This window comes from Girardinichthys multiradiatus, chromosome 11, assembly GCF_021462225.1.
Source record: "Girardinichthys multiradiatus isolate DD_20200921_A chromosome 11, DD_fGirMul_XY1, whole genome shotgun sequence".
NCBI lineage: Eukaryota > Metazoa > Chordata > Actinopteri > Cyprinodontiformes > Goodeidae > Girardinichthys > Girardinichthys multiradiatus.
In genome coordinates this window covers 14,832,874-14,849,314 of record NC_061804.1, presented here as the reverse complement: position 1 = coordinate 14,849,314, position 16,441 = coordinate 14,832,874, and the positions used below count along the sequence as shown (strand labels likewise).

Below are 16,441 nucleotides of genomic sequence, written 5' to 3'. Positions count from 1 at the left end.
GCCACGTGGTACAAACTTACCTAAGCCACCCATACCACCACAGGTTGAGGAAGAGTATTACACAATAGCTGACTTTCAAACCACAATACCAGATGGGATTAGCTTTCAAGCAGGAGTCAAGGTTGAGGTGGGTTGATTAAAATCCTTTTGAGTAAAATTACAATATTACTAATTTTAAAAGCTTTATTGAATTATTAAACCTCTTCCCTAATAGGTGGTTGAGAAGAATGGAAGTGGTTGGTGGTACATCCAGATAGATGACAAAGAGGGCTGGGCCCCTGCCACTTTTATCGACAAGTACAAGAAGACTAGTAATGCCGTGCGACCCAATTTTCTTGCTCCATTGCCCAATGAGATGGAGAAGCTCAGGCTTGAGGATGGTGGTGCCAATGTGTTGGATGATACCTGGTCTAAGCCTTTACCAGATGAGCCGACTACAGCCTCTGAGTCCTTTGCCCGCCCCAAGCTGAAAGACTGGAAGGCTACTGCCAGCAAGGCAGCCCCTGCCTTCTCTGGGCCTTTGCCACCAGCCCCGGCTGCCCCTCCAGTAGAAGAAAAACCAGCTCTGCCACCTCGACGGGAGTCTATTAATAAAAGCTTTGAGTTGGACACATCAGAGAAACCAAAATCTGATCATTCCAAGCCTTTGCCTCCGAAACCACCAGCACCTGGTGTCATGATACCTCTTCTTACCCCCAAATCAGCCCCTTTCAAACCAGATAAACCAGCAGAGATCAAGAAGGAAGATAAGAGCAAAGCTCTTCCGCTTCGCAATGAAATGGGTCTTGAGTGTGGCCACAAGGTCTCTGCTAAAGAGGTGAAGAAGTTCAATCTGAAACCTGTACCCAAACAGCCACCAAAACTGAAGACAGAGGTCCGGGAAGAGAAACCAGAGGCGCCTGGGGCTGCAGCATTTGGGAAGGGTAAGCCGGTGGTCAGACCAAAACCCGTCCCAGCTGCCAAACCTGATCCACCAGCAGAAAACAAAGTGGACATCACCAACCTAAGGAGCAAGTTGAGGCCATCAAAACCTGCGGATCTTGGCACTACATCCACTGAGGGGAATCATCAAAATGATGGTTCCCCAGCAAGAAGCAGTTCACCCCAAAGCTCTTCACCGATCCACTTCCCTGTGCTCAATAACTGTAAGTCGTCTGATGAGCCAAAACTCCCTCCGAAACACACAAATGGTCTTAGCCAGGATAGATCACCACCCCCTGCCAAACCAGCAGTGCCCCCACACAAGGAGCCCCCTCAGAGACCTCCTGCCATGGCTCCTAAAAGACCTCCCCCTCCAAAGAAAACCGATCCATCAAGCCCAATCGAAAACAAGCCTCCATCTCTGAAAGAACCACAGGAGGTTCCCAAGCCTGGACCACCGCCGCAGCTCAGCAGACCCCCTCCCCCAAAACCCAAAGCATTTGTTCAACCACCCCCATGCAAAGAGAAAGATGAGCCCATGGGAAATAAAGTTCCAATTCCCCCCAAGCCCCAGATGAAGCACGAAAAGCCCGGACCACCCAAAGACAAGCTTCCACCTTTACTTAAGGAGTCCACTAGAGATGAGCTCTATCTAGCTGTGGCAGACTTTGAAGGGGATGACCAAACATCCCGCTTCAAGGTGGGTACGGTCTTTGAGGTTCTTGAGAAAAACAGCAGCGGCTGGTGGTTCTGTAAAAATGTTGGAGAAGATGTCGAGGGCTGGATCCCCTCAAACTACCTGAGCAAGAAACCTTAAGTTTTATAGTTAATTTAAATATAACCAGAAGAGAACAAAATGATAGGCTAAGGGTCAATTTCTTGCCATATCACAACTTATTTTATTCATAGGTACATTTTTTATTTGATACTTTATTTTTAAAAATGTGTAACAAAATTCAGCCAATCAAACCAGCAATAACTTGACCTTTTTTCTGAAAGTTTCATGATGCTTACTTATTTTTGTTTTTATCTAGATATAGTTAGAAATTATACTTGCTTTTGCGTCTACGTGTCAATCACAGCCTCTGTCTCGTTGCTGTAACTCGGGATAAAAACTATACGGGAAAAAAAGACGACAGTTAGCCCGAGTTACAGGATGTGCCTGATTTATGGGTGTGTTCGCACCCATGCCTTTAAGGATTCAGTGCCTCGTGATATATGCAAAATATGGGCTTCAGTGCTTACAAAAGTATATGCAGCTGTAGGCTTAGTCCTTGTTAAAATGATTTAATAGGTGGAAACATCTACAGGTAAAAAATCCTTATCGTAGGTGTTCCCATCTTGCCAGTTTCCATCCAGTAGCAGGAGAAAATGAATCCTAAATAACTCAAAGACTGCATATGAGTTCAATGGAGACATTCACTGATTTCATCCGGGCTTTTATGTACAGTTGGGATTTTCTTTAGGATATATCTTTGCCAAGTATTGATGTTGTTTGTAATGCTCAAAACGTACATTCAGGTGCATCTCAATAAATAATATAAAAAAAAACCATTTAGATTATGTTCTATTTCTATAATTCAAATCAATTAGGGAAACTTATGTATTATATAAATTTACCAAATTATACTCTACACTATCATGGGGGAGACTGCTTGACAGTTGTCCAGCAGACAGTCATTGGCAAACTCCACAAAGAGTGTAAACCCGGAAGGCCCTTGCAAAAAAAAAAGGTTTGCTGTTCACAGAGTGCTGTATCCAAGTGTATTAATAGAAAGTTGAGATGAAGGAAAAAGTGTGGTAGAAAAAAATGCACACGCCATAGAGATACAGTAACTGCACCATTGAAAGCAGAGCCCATTAAAGAGTTCACAAGGAATGGACTATAGCTGAAGTCAGTACTTAATAAGCCACCAAACAGATGTGTAGTTTACAACGTGTGCATTTTTTTATTAAGCCATATTAGAACCAGAGACTATACTAGAAGTGAGGTACATTTTCCATTTCATTTGGAAATAAATTCCCTAGCGTCTGGAGGAAAACTGCAGAGGTACATATTCCAAGATGTTTCAGCTCCACTGTGAAGTTTCCACAGTCAGTGATGATTTAGGGAGCCATCTGCTGGTGTTGATTCACCATAGTTCATCAAGTCTAAAATCAGCACAGCTGTATACCAGAAAATCTTAGAGCCTCATGCCTCCCTCTGCAGACAAGGTTTTTGTAGATGTTAAGTTTATTTTCCAGCTGGACTTGGCATCTGCAGGTATTGAATGCACATACTGCACAGTATTACACATACATTTTAGAATGCTGACATTTCTGAATTAAAATCCCTTTTTATTGGTCTTGTATTATATCCTAATTTTATGAAAGACTTAATTTTGGGTTGTTAGCTCTAAGCCATAATCATCAAAATAAAAAGACAATAAAAATTGGAATACATCACACTGTGTGTAGTGAATCTTCATATGATTTTATGATTTTTGATTTTTGAGTGGGCTGCACGGTGGAGAAGTGGGTAGCGCTGTTTCCTTGCAGCAAGAAGGTTCTGGGTCCAAAGACATGCCTGTTAGATTAATTGGTCTCTCTAAATTGCCCTTAGGTGTATGAATGAGTGTGTGCATGGTTGTTTGTGTGTTGCCCTGTGATGGACTGGCGACCTGTCCAGGGTGTACCCCGCCTCTCGCCCATAGACTGCTGGAGATAGGCAACAGCTCCCTGCGACCCACTATGGAAGAAACGGTAGAAAATGACTGACTGATTTTTGAGTTGACTAAGATAAATTAATGCAATTTATTAAGATGCGCCTGTATTGGCTTTCTGTTCTTTTTGACTGTTATCAGTGATCATTGTTGTGATTTGTAACAGATGTGCAATTTCACTCCGTTCAGGCGAGATAGGTAAAATGTTGCACAACCTCAGTGCAGAGAGAACAATGCAACAGCGTGTTCTAATATTACACCAGCTGTTTTCTTAGCTTACTCTTACTGAATAGTTACTCCAACAGTATGTAAACAAAGTATTCTGAAGTAAGAGATTGACAGGAAACTTTGTGTCAAAGAACTGTCATCTATCATCCAAACATAATAGTAATATGTGAAATGCAGAACATTCTGTCCATATAAATTGAAGATTTACATTGGTTTGTGCAATGATCTACATTATTCTGTACAGGCCTTTCCTTTTTGATGTTCGGTGCTCAAATAAAGCAATGTATAAACGTAATATTTTACATTAATGCTTGACTGGTTTCAAGCAGTGGTCAGCAGAGCAAATTATTTTTATTGTACAGTGATGAGTCATACTTTGACTGTTTTTTTTTTTTTTTAATGGTCCATCTTGTACTCTTTTGCTTTTTTCTGAGATGTTAAGAGTAAAATCAAAATACTGCTTTAATGTTAAATACAGAAAGTATGGTTCGTTGTATAAAACTAATTTGTTTTATTTGTCAAGCAACTGGCTACTTATAGAAGAAGTGGTTCAAAATACTAATAATACAATGTATGTAGACGAGGCTACAAGCTGTAACACTAATTCTGTTCTGCTTCTAGTTGCTCAAATGTTTCACAAAATTCCAGCTTGTCACCCAAAAATACATTTGAAAAATTAAACCAACAATGGTGTTATTCAGGTATTTTATGTGGACAAAGGGTGAGTGTATAATGCATATTGATGGTCCCTTTATTTCAGTATTGTCATTTTTTCCTCTTGTATTTTGCATTACATTGTCTCTACTTTTACTTTTAAGTCAATAAAAGTTTTCAACTCAGACTTCTTTTTTGTCTAAATTCACTCTTCCACTTGATTCTTCTTAGCTTCTTATGTAAGAATGCAAAGTATTGCAATGTTAAAAAGTCATATTTGGGGCATAGTTCAGATGTTTTTAAGTGAGGTTGAAATAGTTTAATATTTAACTTGCAACAAGTAAATCTCATGGTCTTTATTTAGTCTAGACCCAGATGCTAAAGCTGACGGTTATTCTGAGAGCAGCCAATACCAAATCAGGCTTCTACCATCTTGAAACAAAAATCTCAAAACTTCATAGCAGTTAATGCAAACATTTGTTGAATCTTTAAACAATCATCACATTTACATTTGATTGTTATATACAGATAAGCTAATCAATTATATAGGAAACTGATATGTTTTACCAATGATCTTCCTGCATAAAATACGTACCGAGAACAGAACCACTCCAGCAAGATATAAAAGCAAAGCTAAAAAAAACATTTGTTTTCTAAGCCACCATTAAAGTTATCTGCAGAATGTCATATTAAATTATAACTTCAACAGAACCTCATTTCCAAATTCCACATTATCCCTTTAGTACTTTTGCAAGGTGAAGGGAATTTATTTATTTTTTAAGAAAAAGAACAATTTTTAATACACAACAATTTATTACCCATTTATTAGCACAACTGAAACATTTCAGTGTCTTTAAAGTGACAGTTTGGATATTTGTGGAGGAATTGCTTTTCTTTCACATTATGCTGTGAACAGAAGAAAAAGCCCCACTTATGGTTTAAAAAAAGTATTTTATTCAGTTATATACACCAGTGGTTCCTTCTCATACAGATGTCATTTATACTCACAACCCCTTCCATACAAATAATGTTATGTAAACTGAGAAATACATAGATGAAGCAACAGAAATCACCAATTTTAATTAAAGACAGACAGTGAATAAGCTGTACCTGATTCAGTGTAACTCTGCAGGCCAAATTGCTTTGTAAAGAAAAAAACCTTCTCATTTAACAGGGGAACTGCTAGTGCACATTAATATAAAAAAAAACACTAAGCTTAGCAGAGACATCTATACGGTATTGCACATTTGTTAGAAGTAGTTCATTAACTGCAATATATAGAACAATTGCACAATTAACACCTTTAAATCAGCCATGCAACATAAAAAACAGTATTTTACTTTGGCTTTGTCAGTTTCCATCCAGTGTACTACCAGTGTAACTAATTATACAGTAAATAAAAGAAAATAACCAAGCAACACTATCTAACAAACATTTAGCCTTCCCTTGTTTGATAAAACTGAGCTTCTATATAATTATCTTTATATATTTATTAAAATGATTAAATTCAAATAACTTTGGATTTCACCTCTTATCCCATTTGAAAAAATAAAGAATTTAAAGCCCTCTTTCATATTATGGTTGTTAAACAGAAATAATAATAAAGTTAGTCCTGAAAATGATCTTTATCAGTAAAAAATAAATAAGGCTTTGGCAGCTATGCGACGAAAATGAGAGGTTAATGGTCAGAACAAGTCGAGAATAGCTGGGAAATATATCGGAAGTATCTATGCATAAAATCATATTTAGATGAAAATGCTTAGTTACTAGTTTACAAGTACTGAATGCATTCCTTTTTCTTATGCAAACTGCCCTGGCTGGAACAACATTAAAGCAACTATGAAGGGTGTTTTCCTTAAGATTCACGCTTTAAAACGGATAATTTGGCGTGTTGAGCATTGTGTTGGGAAAAAATGTCTTATAATCTTAGCAACTCCAAACACAATAAAATAAAACTTGAGTTAAAACATAAATATTCACTTTAGCAACACAGAAATCCAATGAAAGAATAGGGTTTTGTCATTCCCAATAAGGCAAAGGAAAACCGAGGCAGCAGGCATCTGGAACACACTTCTGTGCACGTGTCCGTGTTTTGTAGATAGGTCGGCGCAACATCACAGCATCTCCGTTTATAAGGTAGAGGAGTCTAAGTAAGGCACAAACCTGGAGAGTTTTTGGGGAGAGCTGGGGTTTGAATTGTCTATGCTCTCTTTCATCATGAAGAAAGCTTCCTGGTCCCTCTTCTTTGCACTCAGCTCATCCTCAATGGTCTAGAAAGTTGGAGACCAGAGTATATATATGTAAGAAAATCTCACAAAAATGAAAACGTCTTAATTAGACAAAGGCTTAAACAAACAAACTGTTATATATATTCTCTTTTGATACCATTGTGGAAACTAAATGCACTTTTTGGACGAATAAGGCCCCTGTAGATTATTTAAGTGCACATATAAGGCAAATGTGTTAATTTCAGTTTTTATGTTTTTTCCGAGCTACATGTTATAAACAGCAAACACTCACCCTCTTCCTGAGCTTCAGCTGCTCCCTCCACTCCCTCATCTGATGTATGTGCTGCTCATCTAGATGCTTGAGCCTCTGAGTCTCATTCTCAATCAGCAGGTGGCACTTTTCATTCTGAAACACAGAAAAGCTTGTTATTTTTAACGGTTCCCTAATTAAGACTTGAGTAAAATACATCAGACAGATCACAGAAGATCTGCAGGGAAATGCCAAGGAGTGAAGAGTTAACCCTCATTCACCTGCAGCTGCTGTAGCTCCCTGATGTTGCTTTCGCACTGACCCATCATCTCCCTCATCTGGTTCTCATGTTTTTGCTGCTGGTGCTGCCTCTCTGCCTTCTGCCGCTTCTGCTCCTGCTGAGAAAACTGAACAGCGACACGAGTGGGGGGAGAGATTTACTATTTACTAAATAATCTAACTCATAGTTGATCTGTAAGGGGAAGAGAGGGCCGCAGACGCACCAGTTTGATCTTTTCTCTGTCCTCTGAGGCACTGCCTGTCGAATTGATGCGGAGGCTCTTCTTGAACATGGCCATGCGGGTCTTCGCCTCATTGCGCTGGTTCTTCGGCTGACGGCCTTTCTCCTGCTGTTGTCTATTCTTAAGGAGCTCGATCATTCGCTGGTTGTAGCACTGCATTTGTTCTTGCTCCTGTAAAGACAGAAAATAACCATAAAATTTACCCATGTTGAAAACCCACCACAGGTTTTTAATTTTGTTGTTCGACATTGTGTTAAATGATAGATGTAAAAAAAAAAAAAGGGTTAGTTCGCTGATATACCTTCTCATGTTTCTTTAGAAGTAGATGCCTCTGAAGAAAGTACTGGTCTTTCATTTGCTGTTTCAAAAGCTGGTGTTTGTCTAAAAGGTTCTTCTCCTCCATGTTCCATAACGTGCCCTCTCTCTCTAATCATAAATGATGCATAATATTTAGACAAATTTGTCCAATTAATGCACAACAAGACTTCAGCATCGATCTAATGATAATTTTTTATCAGTTTATATACTGTACCTCTAATAAGTTGGTGCTTCTTGTTGAGACACTCTCGCTCTGTTTCTGCAATCTCCCTCTTGTTGTTGGAGATGATCATCTTCAGCGTTGTGTCTAAGTAGTTCCTCTGATCCCCCACGAATCTATCTTCCTAAAAAAAAAAAAAAAAGAAAGGGCAAAGACAACAAGTCATGGGAATAGCCCTTAAAAATATTGAGCGAATGTGTGAAGCGCATTCAACCTACCATTTTCACCTTTGTTTCATTGAAGGAGCTCATGCGCTGTTTTAAGCTGTCTTTACGCTCAGCTCGAGGCATCTTATCGACTGAATGTTTAACCTAGACAATACACTTCAGGTCAAAACTCATCAGTTGCTCAACAGTCCAGGCTTTACATATTTCACTGCTCCATTTTTTGTTCTCAATTTTATAGGGTTGAATTAGTAAAAGCTGGAAGCTGCATATGAATCATACCTCCTTCTTCTTCTGTTTTAAGTGTTCCATGAATTTTATAAATTCTCGTTCCTGCTCCATTTTGATGCGTTTGGTTTCTGCCTTGAGCTTAACACTGTGTTCTGTTTCCATCTTCTCAATAGTTTGTTTCTGATGTTTCTCCAGAGTCTCCAGGTCTGTATCAAACTGCTTCTTCTTGGCCTGAGATACACCAAAAAAGAGACAGTGACTTAAACAATGACTGACGAACAGCACCTTGCAAAAACATTCATTCTTCCCGAGCTTTTTAGTTACATTCCCACCACAAATTTCAATGCATTTAACTATTTTTTTCTGTCACAGACCAGCATAAGGCTGTGCTTAATTGTGAAGTGGAAGGTAATTGATACACAGATTTCCAAATTGTTTACAAGCATTTGAAAATTGTGGCAGGCATTCGCACTTAGTCCCTGTGAGTCAGTACTTTTTAGAATCTTTTGCTGAAATTACTTCTTTGTCCATTAAGAGATAGAAATGTTTGCAGGTTATTCTTTGCAATAATAGCTGAAGGTCAGTCAGATTAGGTGGGGAGTATCAGCAAACCTAAATTTCTAAGTCTTGTCACAGATGTTCAATTGTTTTTAGGTCTAACTCAAATATGGGACCATCCTGTAGGAAAACTTTTTTAAACCATTCATCTTCCCATCAACTCTCACCAGCCTCCCTGCCCCTGCTGAACAAAAGGTTTCCCAAAGCGTGATGCTGCCACCACCACGTTTCATTAAGGGGGCCGGTCTGTTCAGGCGGTTGGTGCTCTGCATGAAGCCCAAAACTTTCATTTTGGTGTAATCTGACCAGAGGACCAACAATGTCTTGGTAGGTTTACACAGTTTATCTAACTCTTTCCATTTTCAGAAAATGGATTTGTGAGATGTTCAGAACTTGGTATATTCTTTTATAATGCAATACTTATCTAGAAATTTACCGCTTTACAAATGCACATCACACTCTCAAAAATGTTAAATTGTAAAATAATTTTAATTTATGCTCTACCTTATGTTGGTTTCTGACATAAATGGTTGATAAAACACATTAAAGTTTGTTGTGACAATTTGTCAAAGGCGATTTGTGCTTTTGCAAGGCAGTGTCTGTAAAATGAATCTACTATAACGTCAAAACCTTACAGCTGATTTCTGTTGATAAATTCATTAAATACACAGGCTCCAGAATGACCAGAGGTAAAATCAAATAAAGGAATATAAACTGATGTGAAATCATAAAAGATTTGCAGAGCAGATGAACTCTGTCAGGTTGTAATTTATTTGTCAACTCACATTTATTTCCTGGTCAAAGCGTTTCTGTATTTGTTCCCTCTGGACTTCCAGTTTGGTGTTCAGAAGAGCCAGAGCGCGTTGTTCTTCCTTCTGTAGCAAACGGAGCTCACGGAGCTCCTGTCGCCTAAACACGCACCCAACACATATTCGCAAGAGAGGATATGTTTCACTAATCGTAAAAAAGAAAACTTAAAACTAAATAAACGTTTAAGTTCAAGCTGAAACATTAAGATTTAGACAAAACATGACATTAAATCACCTTTGGGATTTTGTTTGTTTTAGGTGTAAACAGCCTAATTGTGCCACAGGAGGATAATGTAAGTTTTTCTAAGTGCAACACAGATATTGGCTACACTAATAGGTGCAGTTTCGTGTTCTGAACACTAGATGGCACCGCTGTGTCAAGGATTCACTTAACAGAACATCAACAAAACTGAATGAATACCAGAAGTGGACAATATGCACAAATGTGTATACTCAAATTTGAACCCAAAACAGGTCTTCTAAACTGAGAACAAAATAAAAAGTAATTTCAAATGTCAGTCTCCATGCTCAGAAATTAATGTACCCAACATATTACGTTTGCAAAAGTCCATAGAGCAGCAGTCTAAATCTTTTCATCCATATCGTTGAGTGCTGAACATTGGCACATAAGTTAGTGTTTACCTCAGATATCTCATCTCCTCATCTTTCTTCTCATCATCCCGGATGATCTTTGACGTGGTCACACTCACCTCCACGCCATCCACAACAAACTTCCTTGTTCGCTTTAGGGTCTTACTGGAAAAGTCCTGAAGGTTTACAAACACAAAGGATTTAGAGGCCTGAGGTAGTTAAATGATTTTTACATTTCTACATGCAGGTTTTTCTTTTAGTGATATAAATCTCACAGATTCTGAGAATAATTTGCAATATTCTTTAAAATCTTGCACCCACCTTACTCATGACTTCCTATTATATGCCCATACATATGCTTTTGGTCATATGAAACTAAGGTTGAGCTTTACTTACTAATAACACTCCAGGTGTGTTTTTGAATAAGAAAAAGCGATTATGGGGAAAAACGAGTCATGCCAACTGTTAAGTACGGTGGAGGATTTGTGATGCTGTGGGCCTGTGTCCCTTCCAACAGCCCTTGGACCATTGTTAAAGTAGATGGCATTATGGACTCTTTGAAATACCAATATATTTTAAATAAAAATATGGAGGACAACCAAGAAGCTTAAAAAAAGGTCATCATTGGGTCTTTCAACATGACTCAGAATTTTCTCTAATATCCTCAGCAACTGGGGTCTGGTTTTATTTTAGCTTTTTTTAAAAAGCTGAAACTTTTCTGAAAGACTTAAAGCTCCAAACTTAAACTTTATCTTTCTCAACTAAAGACACTTAAAAGCATACATGTTTTATTTTAAATGACTTATTTGTACATAATCTTAAACGTTTCTTAAAAAACATCACAATGCTTTGTGTCTTTAAATTAAAGAAGACATATAAAAAAGTGTGAGTTATGAGGAGCCCTTTGAGTTACGCTTCAGTCAACAGACTTTACACAATTGTTTTTCCAGCCAATTAAAATAAAAACAAAAACAAACTTATTTCGAATATGTGTACTCTCACGAATTAATCTAAAGTCTTTATCTGTTAGAAGAGCCAGCAGGCGGTGTAAGTATGACGACAAAGGCATAATTATAGTTCCTGTTGGTCAGGTTGTTCTCTAACAAGCAAAGGTACACTCAATCTGTCAACAGTGCAGGGAGAAACTGCAGCTAAGACCCCAACTACTGAAAACACGTTTTGTTTATTCTGTTATTTAAAATAAAAAATTGAGTCTCTTGACCAAACATATTAAGCTTTGGAAAAGAACATAAGAGATCAACAGCATCAATCTAATGATGTTCTATACTTTTAAGATCTGAGTTACAGCTTGACCACACCTTATGACTTGACAGAAAAGTTGTGGCAAAACTATGATTGTGTTGTTTATGATATTATGGGTCTCAATGAACCTCTACAGATGTGTTTAAATGTACATGAACATATTAAAATAGATTAATAATATTTAGGGGTGTGACAATCTTGTGAAAAAACACCACAATATTTCTTGTCAAAGTCACTTCTGTCTTGTTCAGCTGTTTTTCACTATGTTTTTTAAATACATTGAATCACCCTTCATTTCCTTAGAGAATCTCTTGTTTTCTTTTATAGATAATAGGATCAACATTTCTATGGGAATTCTAAAGGTTTTCAACTTTGGCTACTTATTACTCATGTTCACTCTTTAGTTTGACAGGGAACCAGTGATGTTGTGGGCTCTTTGTCCTTCAAAAGCTATGGGAACCTTTGGAAAACCATGAGATGAAATAAATTGTACTCAATGCTAATGCAAAACAAGAACAACCTATTTTTCAGGGTTTTTTTACACATCAGAAGCAAACTAAGTTTTAAATGCCAATTCTTTTTTTTTTTTCTTACATCTAACTTTTTCTGTTACATCTGATTTTGTTTTGCTTTATTTTATTCTTGAACCCTTCTATTATTGCATGTCATTAGGCATTTTTAAAGGCCTAAAGAAATGAGCAACAAATTAAGAATTTGGAACAATACTTGATACTTTCGCCATACAGATTCCAGAAGAAAAGGTTTGTTACAACTACGATGCACCTACAGCTGAGCAAACAGTCCGCTGTGGGCCTCCAGCAACATATGGCTACTAAATGCTACTTTTTCACCTTTCCCCTGTGTTGATTTCATTCTATTTGGACATATTTTAAAACGTGAACAACTAATTTCACATAATGAGCAAAAAGGTCAATGGATGTGTCGGCTACAGTTTTCGGCAGCCACAGTGTAGGTTTCTATGATTTTGTTGAGTTTTTGTCATTCTCCATTCCCAGTTTTGAACGCCTACATAAGCCTAGAAAGGTAATTACATGCACATACCCATTACCTCAATACTTATTTATTTTCTGTTCTGGAAAAGAAATTAATGTGCAGACAGTAGGCTTTCAATGAGGGTCCGTCAGTTAGCCTCCAGAAGCAACTTAGCGACAACGAGCTGCATAGAAACTTCCACTCACAATATTGAATGTGGAACTGTGTCCACACAAAGGCCCCAATAGTCCTGATGACTGTGAATGAGTATGTTATATACATGTAAGCTTCACCAGCTTCTAGCTTGGTAGCTTCCATCTCTTTGGACTGTCAGTGGGACATTGTTTTGATCAAATTCATTCACTTCTGAGAGATGTAAATGACCTTATTGGTATTCATGAAAGGTATAACATGTGATGTAAACCCAATGGGAGACAGACAGTCTTCTGTGTCAAACAGTTAACACCCACGCCCCAAAACACAACACAACACTGTTTCAGCTCCTTGATGGGGTGCTGAGAAGCAGTTTTTCCAAGGTGGGGTTTACCTACAGTGCCACTGAGCTCCCTCTGTAAGCCTTCTACTCCGAAATACTGGTCAGAGTGAGAATACAGTCCTAAAAATAGTCTAAAGATTTAGGGATCTTTTTTAATGAATTCATTCAGTCTGCTTTGTTGTTACGAGCTAATAGCGCTAAACACTAATAGAAGACCCCTAGACAGTTTATGTCAACTCCATAATAATTTTGCCATTGTTTTGAAATCACTGAAATACTTTTTTAACAGTAGAGTCGTTTAACCCAGACTGCTCTCTCCAACTCGCATGGAGCGACATCTTCCCTGGTCCTGATTTAGTTAGTAATTATCATTCATGGTAAAAAGGCTGCTGAATGATTTAATAATCAGAAATGTTGCAGAAAATAAGAGCTTTTAAATATAAGGTTGGACACAGTATTCATTTTTAACTGATCTTGTTAAAAATATATATATATATATATATATATATACCTTGTGCTATGGCACATTTTGACATAAGGTGTACAAAAAAGAAAAACAGTAGTATATTATATTATAATATACAGCTGTATTCTATAAGAAAATGACATCCCACATTTCTTGTTAGAGGTCAGAAAAAATAAAACTAACTTGGAGGCTTGAACTGTATTTGTAGATTTCCACTGATGCAGAGAATCAGCCTTGTAACTATGGGTTACTTTCCAGAAAAAAAGGATTATTTTATTTTACTTTAAATTTTTTACTGCGACTTACCCTCGAACATATAGAGAAGTTCTCCTTGCTAATCGACATGCTGTCTGAGGTCATGCTGCTCGTGTATGAATCCCATTTGTTATGTTTTCCATTGGCCTGAGGTGAGGCAGACTCAGCGTTACCGCCTATCAACACTCGATCTGCCATACCTTTGCTTATAGTATCATTCATGCCAACATGGGATGGCAGTACTGGGGTAGCAGCAAAGGATGGGGTGGGAGTGGATCCAGAAGTGATGTTGGGACTGGAGCTTGGAGTTGGTGAGTCTCTGTTACCCACAACAATGACATCTGCATCAGATATGTGGACTTTCGGTATGTGCTGGTTTATCATATTAACTTTTCCTGAAGTTGTCTCAGCTTGGGGTGACTGTTCGTTCTCTGGTGGCTCTAAAGCCGCCTAGAAAATAAACAGTTATTACTATAAATACAAAGTTAATCCTAAAATGCTTGATCAAACTACAGCATAACAAATGTATTGTGTTGAGCACCTTCTCCTCTTCCATCGTGGGGGTACTCTTTCCATCCTCAATGCCCGAGTCTGAGCTGGAGGTCTTAGTTGAGGTCTCGCTCTCAGATTTCTCCGACTCTGGTACCTCATCAGCCAGCCTGTCCCCGACCTCCTCTGGATCTTTTTGAGAGACAGCGAGGCGTTGTAGGGGGACAGGGACCTCCATGACTGTGCCCGGTTGCTGCTCTGCTGCTGTACCAGGCTGAGCCAATCTCCTGGGTAAAGGTACTGGTGAGGGTGTGGTAGGTGTGGTGGGGCTTGGAGGGTCCCCAGACGGTTCTTCTTCCAAACTGGTCTGACTCGTCTGGCATGACTCTTTGCCTGGCGTCTAAAGGAAACAGAAGCATTGTTATGCATCCCTATGCAACAAATCATTTATGTTTATTTTTAGAATTTAAGTTGCTGGTGGAATCCTAAATGTTAATGTTTTTAACCTTTGCTTCAAGTCCAAATGCTAATGGATGGAGTTATTTATACTTCCTAAATCAAGTTAAATCAATTTAACCATTGGCTAAAAGGACTGCCGTCTTTTCTCCTTTACGGCCACCTAAACTGCGACAGAGATAGCCATCTGATCTTTCCTGAATGCATAAACTGTAAGAGTTTAAAAAAAGATGAGTTCTTACAGTAATTGTTACCTAGGATGTGATTCTAGATGAGCACAATCTTCTTCTTTTTTGCATAAAGCGCATGGATTAAAATTAAATTTGATATTCCTGTGAAATGTAAGATAATTGCAATATTCTGACCCCACATATTATCAGGACCTATTGTTATATATTATAAGATATAATTGGGCTATCCACACCTTTAAACGTTCTGCCAAAACCTTAGTAAAGGAAATCTCAGACAAAGATGGGTATAAGGCAGACCTAATTGTCCATTGTAGTTTGGACCTGTCCTGTTTTGTGAATGAGCCAAGCCACACACTGATGGAAAAACACAGGACAGACTGAATAATGGCAGTGTAGAAAATGACCAGCAGCTCTTGTGGAAGGTTGCACTTCTTGAGGTGCCACAGGAAGTACCATCTCTGCTGGGTCTTCTTCAGAACAGTGTCTATGTGTGAAGACCATCTCAGTTTCTGAGAAAGGGTGGTTCCTAGGAACTGAAGGTGATCCACACTAGACGCAGTGTTGTTTAGGATGTTGAGGAGAGGGAGTGTGTGGTGCGTTCTCCGGAGGTCCACCATCATCTCTTCTGTTTTGAGCAAGTTAAGCAACAGATGGTTCTGACTGGACCAGCTGTTTCACCTCCTGTCAGAATGCAGACTCATCATTGTCCTGGGTCAGACCAGTAACAGTTGTATCATCCGCAAACCTCATGAGTTTCACCGACGGGGTGCTGATGTACAGAGGAGTGAGTAGAGAATACACTCCTGGGGGGCACTGCTGATGGTTCTTGTGTGGAAGAAGATGCTCCCCAATATTACCTGCTACTGCTGGATAGTCAGGAACCTGGTGATCTACTGGCAGGTGGAGACCAACACCGTGAGCTGGGTGAGCTTCTGTTGGAGGATTTCTGGGACAATAGTGTTGAAAGCCAAACTGAAGTCCACAAACAGGATCCTGGTGTATGTCCCTGGGTGGTTGAGGTGGTGCAAAATGAAGTGTTGCCCCACACTGACTGCATCATCTGCTGACCTGTTTGCCTGGTAAGCAAACTGCAGGGGGTCCATCAGGTGGCCTGTGATGTCCTTTAGATGCTTCAACACCAGTCTCTCAAAATAATTTTAAGACAGCAGACATCAGGATGGGAGGTCTGTAATCATTTAAGCCCCTGATGGTACATTTCTTAGGGACCAGAATGATGGTGGAGTGTTTGAAGCAAAGGGGAACCTCACACAGCTCCAGAGACTTATTGAAGATATGAGGGTCAGTTGGTCAGCGCAGGCTCTCAGGCATGGTCTCAGATATTGTCTCCCTCTCATCACTGAGAGCTTTATGCCTAGAGCTTAAAAATGTTGGCATATTGTTTGAAATCTGAGCTAAAGCAAGGGTTTACATTTTCTA

At 38.8% G+C, this 16,441-nt stretch overlaps 2 protein-coding genes across 5 annotated transcripts in view; one reads left to right on the top strand and one right to left on the bottom strand.

Moving 5' to 3' along the window:
- sh3pxd2b (SH3 and PX domains 2B) overlaps window positions 1-2,418 on the top strand; it is a 43,234-nt gene extending 40,816 nt beyond the window's left edge. For all 4 annotated transcript variants that reach the window (XM_047379153.1, XM_047379156.1, XM_047379155.1 and 1 more), the window contains 2 exons: window positions 2-127; window positions 215-2,418. In XM_047379153.1, coding sequence (XP_047235109.1) covers window positions 2-127; window positions 215-1,738 — 1,650 coding nt within the window. In that variant the 3' untranslated portion in view covers window positions 1,739-2,418. The remainder of the gene's footprint in view (window position 1; window positions 128-214) is intronic.
- A 3,018-nt stretch (window positions 2,419-5,436) lies between these two features.
- stk10 (serine/threonine kinase 10) overlaps window positions 5,437-16,441 on the bottom strand; it is a 49,618-nt gene continuing 38,613 nt past the window's right edge. Inside the window, exons 9-20 of the mRNA XM_047379938.1 lie at window positions 14,410-14,757; window positions 13,920-14,318; window positions 10,447-10,571; window positions 9,781-9,904; window positions 8,489-8,668; window positions 8,261-8,353; window positions 8,037-8,166; window positions 7,806-7,930; window positions 7,487-7,675; window positions 7,265-7,390; window positions 7,026-7,139; window positions 5,437-6,775 (exon numbers count right to left, since the gene is read on the bottom strand). Coding sequence (XP_047235894.1) covers window positions 6,635-6,775; window positions 7,026-7,139; window positions 7,265-7,390; window positions 7,487-7,675; window positions 7,806-7,930; window positions 8,037-8,166; window positions 8,261-8,353; window positions 8,489-8,668; window positions 9,781-9,904; window positions 10,447-10,571; window positions 13,920-14,318; window positions 14,410-14,757 — 2,094 coding nt within the window. The 3' untranslated portion in view covers window positions 5,437-6,634. The remainder of the gene's footprint in view (window positions 6,776-7,025; window positions 7,140-7,264; window positions 7,391-7,486; window positions 7,676-7,805; window positions 7,931-8,036; window positions 8,167-8,260; window positions 8,354-8,488; window positions 8,669-9,780; window positions 9,905-10,446; window positions 10,572-13,919; window positions 14,319-14,409; window positions 14,758-16,441) is intronic.